The sequence below is a fragment of the Scylla paramamosain genome, chromosome 21 (assembly GCF_035594125.1).
Source record: "Scylla paramamosain isolate STU-SP2022 chromosome 21, ASM3559412v1, whole genome shotgun sequence".
NCBI lineage: Eukaryota > Metazoa > Arthropoda > Malacostraca > Decapoda > Portunidae > Scylla > Scylla paramamosain.
Genome location: NC_087171.1, coordinates 22,889,311 through 22,898,383, shown reverse-complemented (window position 1 = coordinate 22,898,383; position 9,073 = coordinate 22,889,311). Strand labels below are relative to the sequence as shown.

The following is a 9,073-nucleotide window of genomic DNA, read 5'->3' as shown; positions in this document are numbered from 1 at the left end:
TGTGTGTGTGTGTGTGTGTGTGTTTAGGAACCAATTAAATATTGCTTATTGTTAGAAATGGAAGAGGCTCTGAGGGACTTTGAAAAGGTTGCTTATATCAGTGAAATGAGTAGGTGTGTTCTTGGAGACAGAAGCAGCATGTGGCCTGGCCTGGAGGAGAATCTTGACTGAGGCCCTTTTTTTTGAGAGACTGCAAGCTGACAGAGGTGAGGAAGATCCTTGTGGGGCTTATTCTAAAGGATACTGTAGTGAGGAAACTCAAAGCTTGGAGGAACAGAAGAACAGTGTTGCTGTGTGTGGCATTGACTGTGTACTATATCGTAAGGAAGACAATCTTTGCTCCCACAGTGTCAAGAGTGAAAACACAGTAAAAGCTGAAATAGTGGAGCCAGTATCACGTAACAATTGATCAAAGCAAAACAATTCAAGGTGTTACTAGTATTTACAGTGTTCTATAAGTACTTCTGAGAGAGAGAGAGAGAGAGAGAGAGAGAGAGAGAGAGAGAGAGAGAGAGAGAGAGAGAGAGAGAGAGAGAGACAGAGAGAGACAAAGAGAGAGACAAAGAGAGAGAGAGAGAGAGAGAGAGAGAGAGAGAGAGAGAGAGATGATAAGTGATGTTTCTAGTTTCAGTGATTTACTTCACAGACAGTAGTTAGTGAGCAGGTGTTAAATATAATCCAGTGTTGCTGAGGGAGAATAAATTAATAGGCAGTAGTGTGCATAAATGTACTCTATGTATTTTTTATGTAGGAGGGACATTGACAACTTATTTACCTCTCCTTCCACTGAATGGCAGGCACAATGACACCAATTACCTGCTGTTTACATTTCACTGTTGACTCTTGCATTTCTCTATTAATCTGGGACTGAATTCTTCACTACTATTGGTTTGACATAGAATTTTTAATGTGTCCCTTGAAGATTAAAAGCCCAACCTATTTCCTTTATCTGTTATTTCCAGATTGAGTTGTCTTGAAGCTGAGATGAGTTGGTCGGGTAATGAGTGACTTGCATCAAGTGACCGTGAGGTGTTGGACGTGATATTGTGTTATTGCAAGTGTAACCAGTAATAAGTAAGTCCTTTCTTTAAAACTCTTCATACATGGATTTGTCATACATGGATGGATAAGGCCCTTGTACAGAGTCAGCAGCTGAGGGGGGGGTGAGAAAAACTGGCAGACATCTCAGAATACCTAACTTCATAGAAGCTGTTTTAGCTAGAGATGAGATATGAAATTTCCAGTTTCCAGACTGAGGAGGTTCAGTGTAGAAGAGGGGATACTTGTTGTCTGGAAGGTTGTGTTGAGTTGATAGATGGAGGAATTGAGTTTTTGAGGCATTGAACAATACCAGGTTTGCTCTGCCCCAGTCAGAAATTTTAGAGAGAGATTACAAGTGAGGTATTCTGTGGCTTCCCTGTGTGAACTGTTTGCCTCCCGAAAGGTTGGATGTCCATGAAAAGACCTGGAAAAATGCTGGTTAGTATAATCAGTGTAGGATTGGATAGGACAACAAGTTTGGTTTAGAAGATCATTGATGAATATAGGAAGAGAGTGAATGACGATAGAATCCTGAGGAACACCACTGTTAACAGATTTAGGAGAAGAACAGTGACCGTCTACCACAGCAGCAATAGAATGGTCAGAAAGGAAACTTGACATGAAGTTACACAGAGAAGGAAAGAAGCTGTAGGAGGGTAGTTTGGAAATGCAAGCTTTGTGCCAGACTATCAGAAGCTTTTCATATATCCAAGGCAACAGCAAAAGTTTCACCAAAATCTCTAAAAGAGTATGATGACCAAGACTCAGTAAGGAAAGCCAGATGACCAGTGGAGCAGCCTTGATGGACCCTAATACTGGCGATCAGATACAAGTAGGCTGTGAAGTAATAGATGTTTAAGAATATTCCTATTAAGGGTAGATTAAAAACTTTAGATAGGCAGGAAATTAAAGCAATGGGACTGTTGTTTGAGAAATTAAAACTACTACTACTGCTACTACTACTACTACTACTACTACTGCTACTACTACTGCTACTGCTACTACTACTACTGCTACTACTGGATGGTATATCAGTTCACACAGCAAGAAGCCAAGGACCCACCGAGGCTGTCACTTGGAAGAGGTCATTGTTGTTGCATCCAGCATCCCAGCCTGACTGCCTAGACAGGTCCCGCAGGTTGCTGAATGGCAGAGATGCAGGCTGCTCCACAGCAAGATGTGAGACCAGTGTGGCAGAGTATGATGTGTACACAATGAGGGACACACTGTAGCCAACCCAGTAGATTACCCGTGGATTAACAGTGTCAATGTTGTATGTGAGTGTATAGTGTAGTGTCTGGGCCACCCTGTATAGGACTGCCAGCCTGGCATATAGATAGATCAATCTAATTATTTGACATTTCATATTCTGAACATTTTGCTGATCCAATTAATCTGTTAAGGGAGCACTTTGTTCAACATCTTTAAAATATTATTTGATCATCACCTGTATCTCTCACCTGATGATATAGATAGGCTGGGTGTAGGTAACAACTTTCAACCTCTCCTCAGTGATGGACAATTCAGAGACAGTGAGGTCAGCTTCCCCTGACTGCAGAGCTCCTACCGTGCCCGTCCACTCGTTGCTTGAGTTGTCCTTCAGTTTCCCGTAGGCATAACCTTCCAGTACATTGAAACTGACTCTGTACAAGAGAGAGAGTGGGAGAAAAAATAGTGTTGTGTATTGAGGGAAAGAAAATTTCTGTCTTGTCTTCTCTATTTAGGGAAAGAAAAGGAAAAGGGCAAGTAGTGTCATATGCATGGAGGAAAAGGAAAATTATTCTCATATGCACTGAGCAAAAAGGAAAAGTACTGTGATATGTACTAAGGGAAAGGCTGGGTGTACTGAAGGGAAGGAAAAATACTGTTGTCGTATTTATTGAGGAAAAGAAAGAAATACTGTCGTATGTACATTTTTTAATTGCTAGAAAGAAAAGTGAAATATACATTTATATGTATAGTTTATTTTTCATATCAGTCACAAGTATGGATGTTTGTTTCCCTTCTTTTTTTTCACATGTACAGCTACCTCCTCAAATAGCATGTATTTTCAAAATTTCAAGCTGCTGTGATGATGAAAAAAGCCTGAAAGAAAAATGACAAGGAACAAAAAGTAATGAGAATAAGTTTTGTGGCAACTATTCATTAGGTGTCACTTTTTCACTCCTCCACTTAGACCGGTACAGTTGAACGCAAAATGTGAAAACTTACGAGAAATTGTGTGCATCCCTTAGTGCAGTGACAATATCCCCCACAAAACCAGTGATATTTCTTTGACTGGAGGTTAGTTCAATAATTTTGAAGGCTGGGATTAATTTTAATGAGGGATGAGAGGGTGGAAGTGACTGGAGTATAGGTTAATAATTCTACCAGCTGGAAAGGATTTTGAGGGTCAGAGGAAAGTGATTGGATATTAGCTTGATAATCGTGCTTGGTGAGATTAATTTTAGTGAGAGACTAGATGGTGGGAGGATGATATTTAGAGGTTAGTTTGGTAATTTTGCCAGTTGGTATTAATTTTTAGTGAGGGATGAGGGTGTCAGAAGAATGTGACTGGAGGTTAGTTTAATAATTCTGAGGGTGGGAGGAAAGTAATAGGGGGTTAGTTTAATTTTGGTGATGGATGAGAGTGTGAGTGGAAAGTGTAGCTGACCACATAATTTATCAAATAATACAAGCATGTACACATTCTTAATAATGTTCCATGTTAAGATATACTAAACATGAAGTTACTCCACAATATATGATGGTGTAAATTACGAATGGTTAAAGTCGAGACTTGTTTGATGATGGCCTGTTTGCTTGCTCCCCTTGGACGTGCGGCAAGTGCAGCAGCGTTCGACCGTTTCTCTAGGGGCAAGCGACACCTCCTGGTGGGGGACTTCAAATCTGCTGTCGCTGCCTTCGAGGTGTGTCTGTTGCTTAGGTGTGGTATGTGTTGCATGTTACCTAGTTGTGTTGTTTTCTGTGTTGTTAATTGTTTCATATCATAGTGAAAGTAAACACCAGGTTTAACTGACACTCCTTACCACTCCAGGAGGCAACAGAGTCCCTGGTGGAGCTGTGTGGGGAGCAGGCGCCCGAGTGTGGTGACGCGTACTGCCGCTGTGGCCGTGCATTGCTGGAGCTGGCACGCAAGGAGGCAGGGGTGCTGGGGCCAGATCTGGATGGTGCCAGTAGTCGTGTGTATTGCTTGGTTATTGTGTTAACGTGCTGGAGTGTGCACAGCCGGGAGTGTTTGGGGAATGAAAATAAAAGGAGTTATGGATGTTTAAAAATGCATCTTTTGAGAGCTGAGTATACAAGAAAGTTGCTGTGTTTGCGGGATGAGTAAACAATGAAGAAATGTTTTGAGGAACTGGGTGTGCAGAGGCACGAGTGTTTGGAGAATGAGAATACAGGAAGACAGGAGTGATTTAGGAATAAGTGTACAAGAAAGGAGTGTTTGAGTGACAATATATAAGGAAGAGGTGTTTTGAAAATGAGAGTACAAGGAATGAGCATTTTGGGAGTTAATATACAAGGAAGCAAGTATTTAAGGGACAAGTATACAAGATTATTTTCCTGTCATATGTCATTATACAATGTTTTTCTTTGTTATATACATCATTCCCTTTCACTTTTCATATCTTGTGTTCTCGTCATTCTGATGTAATGTTACAGATAGAGAATGTTTGGTGTCAAATTTTCACTAATTTCATATGTGTATAAACTTTCATTTCATTGACTTTTTTTTACTATTACTACTATATTTGCTTGCTTTTTAAACAAGTCTTTTCTTTCAGAGGAGGGAAGCACAGGGGAAGAGGAGGACGAGGAGGAAGAGAGTTAAGAGTCACAAGAGGAGGAGGAAGGTGGAAAGAAAGAGGAAGGAGAGGAGGAGGAGGAGGAGGAGGAAGATGGAGAAGGAAAGGAGAAAGATAAGAAGGAAGGAAATGCTGCAGAAGGAGAAGGTGAGTTGTTAATAAGGTTTTGTGTGACAAGTTTTCTGAAAATTTTATTTGTTTACATGAAGTTTGTTTTGTATTTATTACTCTTAATATACTACTTCTCCCACCACATGCAATTTGTCTGTCTGCTGTTGTGGTTCTTTCATTTCTTGTTCCCTTTCCTGAATATACCATTTCCTTAGTTTCATATCTAGTACCCTCCAATAAAATTTCTGCTTCTCGGTCTCTGTACTTCTCTCGTTTTTTTTGCTTGGCTTCATTCCTCAGATCCTTCTCTTTTTCCCTTTCTTCCAAGTTCATATCTCTTTTTTACCCAAATATTCTTGTATTCTGAATTTTCAGCCAGCTTCCCAGTTCTCACTAGGATCTCCTTTACTGTAACTTGGGATCTCATTCTCACTTTTAATGGTCTTTTACCTCCTTCACTATATTTTCAAATTCTATATGCTTCTTCCACTTCTCATTCCAGTCCCTGTTCTTCACCTTGGACCATTGTAATAATTTTCCTTACCAACTCCTCTCTCTCTCTCTCTCTCTCTCTCTCTCTCTCTCTCTCTCTCTCTCTCTCTCTCTCTCTCTCTCTCTCTCTCTCTCTCTCTCTCTCTCTCTCTCTCTCTCTCTCTCTCTCTCTCTCTCTCTCTCTCTCTCTCTCTTATTCCCTTTTCTTCCCTTTTCTTCCTTTCTTCCTTCCCTCCTATCTTTGTTTCTCCCTCCTCCTCCTCCTCCTCCTCCTCCTCCTCCTCCTCCTCCTCCTCCTCCTCCTTCATTCTACCTAACAAGAAATAATAGATTCAAGATTATACCCAAACGTTTTAAATCCCACAAGGCCAAACATTTTTTCTTTAATCGTATAGTAAATATATGGAGTAAACTTCCTGCAGAAATTGTGAACAATATTGAAATTGTGAAAGCAATATTATTGAATCAGTTCATCCTAAACATTTGCACTTTGTTTTTCCACAGAGCAATAAGACATTAGAATTGACAGAGAAACCAGACAAGGGACTGCATTTGAAGAAGCACAAGAACCAAGAAATTACATCATTCAATGAAATGACAACATAATCTAAAGTAAGAATTTACATAGCTTTCATTTTGGTTTACATTCTGAAAGGTAACAGTAACATGGATATGTTTTTATATTGAAATCTTTCTCTGATTGCATACAAATGGTACCAATCAACAAATAATAATGTAATACTTAGAAGCTGGGAATTCAAATCACTGGTAGATAAAATGAACCACCATTCTAGAGTGTACATAACTAAGGAATTAATATACTGGTTAACTGTCACACCAGCATGAACAGAATAACAACAATTGTTGAGTAGAGTCTGTAGGAGGCAGGGAAGGAGGCATGTAGTCAGTTTTAGAGAGCAGTTATTATGAAATCAGCTGTAGAATATTCCTAAGATGCAATACTACTGGAGTCTGTCAGCTTGAAGACAGTTTATTAAAGAAGGGAAGTTCATGAGATATAAAGCCTTTGATTATTCAGTTTCATTTCCAAAGTAACATTTATTTATTGGTGTGTTGCTTCCTGTAAATAGTAAAGCCTTGACAGCACTGCATCTCTCACACCATGCTGTAACTGTTGAGAGAACCCTAACCCTTAGAGAGAGGAGGAGGGAATCCTTGGTCTATGTTCAGTAAAGCCCTGTATTCTTGTCATGGCAATGTAGAATGGAGGCGTCATTGGTTTATGTTCAGTAAAGCCCTGTATTCTTGTCATGGCAATGTAGAATGGAGGCGTCCTTGGTTTATGTTCAGTAAAGCCCCGTATTCTTGTCATGGCAATGTAGAATGGAGGCGTCCTTGGTTTATGTTCAGTAAAGCCCTGTATTCTTGTCATGGCAATGTAGAATGGAGGCGTCCTTGGTTTATGTTCAGTAAAGCCCCGTATTCTTGTCATGGCAATGTAGAATGGAGGCGTCCTTGGTTTATGTTCAGTAAAGCCCTGTATTCTTGTCATGGCAATGTAGAATGGAGGCGTCCTTGGTTTATGTTCAGTAAAGCCCCGTATTCTTGTCATGGCAATGTAGAATGGAGGCGTCCTTGGTTTATGTTCAGTAAAGCCCTGTATTCTTGTCATGGCAATGTAGAATGGAGACGTCATTGGTCACATACTGTTCTAATGTAATCTAATGTAATCTAATGGAATCATGAAGGTGTAAAAATGCAGGATATGGACATCATCAGCTTTTGTCATTAAGGGTGGTAAAGTGAAAGATTTGTTAATCACTTTGGTCTTTAGTTGATGCTTCTGGTGAGGCTTTCCTGTTTAAACTTGGCATAATATATATAAAATGATGTGGCATGTTAAACAAGTTAACTTACTGCCTTCTTGTGTCTTTCACAGATAGAAATCAAAAACGTCACAAGACAGAATAGTGAGCTGCATGCACTTATCACAGAGTATAAAGTCACTCCCTCAGAGGAAAAAGACAAGGATGGCATGTCTTCATGTGAGAACTCAGAAGCTAAATGTGAGCTACCATCCACATGAATATATATTTGTATATCAAACTGACATTCTCCTTGGAGGGAGGCTTTCCAAAGTGCACACACACACACACACACACACACACACACACACACACACACACACACACACACACACACACACACACACACACACACACACACACACATCTCTGCATCAGGACTCAACAGCCAGACTGATAAACAATTACTTCACCCAAGATGATCAGCTGATAGGATTAGCTGTGGATGAGCCTCCTGTGGTGACTAGGAGTACAAAAGCCAGCAGCTAATTTTGGGAGCTGCCAGTCATCATGGTCCTGGTGTCTGAGGTGCTGCTTTTGCATTTTCCCAGTCATGGGTCGAGGCTACATCACATTTATTCATTCACAGTTGCTCTTAGTTATCTCTGTTACAAGTTAAAATTTTTCCTGGCTCCACAGACATTTCTGGTGCATCTAACCCTCTCTCCATTGCCCTTCTATTTCCCTTAGTCTTATACCCACTTCTTACATTACGTCTAATTACTTCCATTGGTCATTCTTGTCTGGCCCTCTGTTGCATCAATTTTTCATCTCCAGGTACAGATACCAAGGGGAAATTGCTGGGTCAAGTGGCTACACTGACATCTGAGGTTAGCAGGTTGGAGAGTGAGTGCAGCAGTCTTCAGGTTCAGCTAGACTGTGAGAGGGATAAGTATAACAAACTGCTGGGAGAATCTCTTGCTCATGAAAAGTTGTCTGAAGATGTCATAACTGAACCAAAAGGTAAGAAAGTTTATATTCTCTAATAATAAAGCAAATAATTTTTCCTCACTGTTGCTCAATTTTTTGAATTAATAACAAAATAAAAGCATTGTTATTGGATTTGTTTATTGAGGCTGTATTAAGAAAAGTTGAGAGAAACAAACTTATTGTTTTATCAGGAGAAACAACAGGATTGGGAGGAACTGAGCTTTAACAGAAGCTGCAACAACTGCAGGAGGCTCACAGGGTCCTGGAGAGCAGGTTAACTTGCAGCATGAAGGAGGTGGCTGAGCTAAGTGACAGGAAGTAGCAGCTTAAGCATGCTGTAGTGCATGAGGAGACAGAGTCCATCGGTGTATGCATGTTTTTTGCTCATTTGAATCATCTGTAAAAGTGAAGTGGAGGAAGTGTTTACTGTTTACTGTATGCCATTTCCTTGGTCTTTTAATGAAGAATTTTATCCTTCTTCAGGTGACTACATCACCATCTACCAGTTGCAGCGAGGAGTGATGAAGCAACAAGCTCGAGAACGCGAGTTAGACCTTGCCAGCCTCCATCATGAATGAGAGGAAATGAAGCAAAACCACTCTGCAGGTTAGTGCTCTCTTTTGCATCTCACACACTTCTTATTCATGTCATGGCAGATTAGTGATTTCTGCTGCATCTCACACACTTCTTATTCAATTGCTGGCAGGTTAGTGATCTCTGCTGCATCTCACACACTTCTTATTCAATTGCTGGCAGGTTAGTGATCTCTGCTGCATCTCAAACGGTTCTTATTCAGGTGTTGACCAAAGTACTAAGCCTTCATATCATTACCTTGCTCTGTGATGGAGGCTACACCATCTGGCATCT

General features: G+C 40.4%; 1 protein-coding gene across 1 annotated transcript; it reads left to right on the top strand.

The window, feature by feature from the left end:
* The first annotated feature begins 1,052 nt into the window (after positions 1-1,052).
* LOC135111276 (glutamic acid-rich protein-like) lies at positions 1,053-8,791 on the top strand. The gene is made up of 7 exons (XM_064024511.1): positions 1,053-1,074; positions 3,857-3,967; positions 4,079-4,223; positions 4,827-4,994; positions 7,351-7,477; positions 8,054-8,239; positions 8,398-8,791. Exons 3-7 carry the CDS (start codon positions 4,209-4,211, stop codon positions 8,430-8,432), a joined length of 531 nt encoding a protein of 176 aa, XP_063880581.1. The 5' UTR covers positions 1,053-1,074; positions 3,857-3,967; positions 4,079-4,208; the 3' UTR covers positions 8,433-8,791.
* The last annotated feature ends 282 nt before the right edge of the window (positions 8,792-9,073 follow it).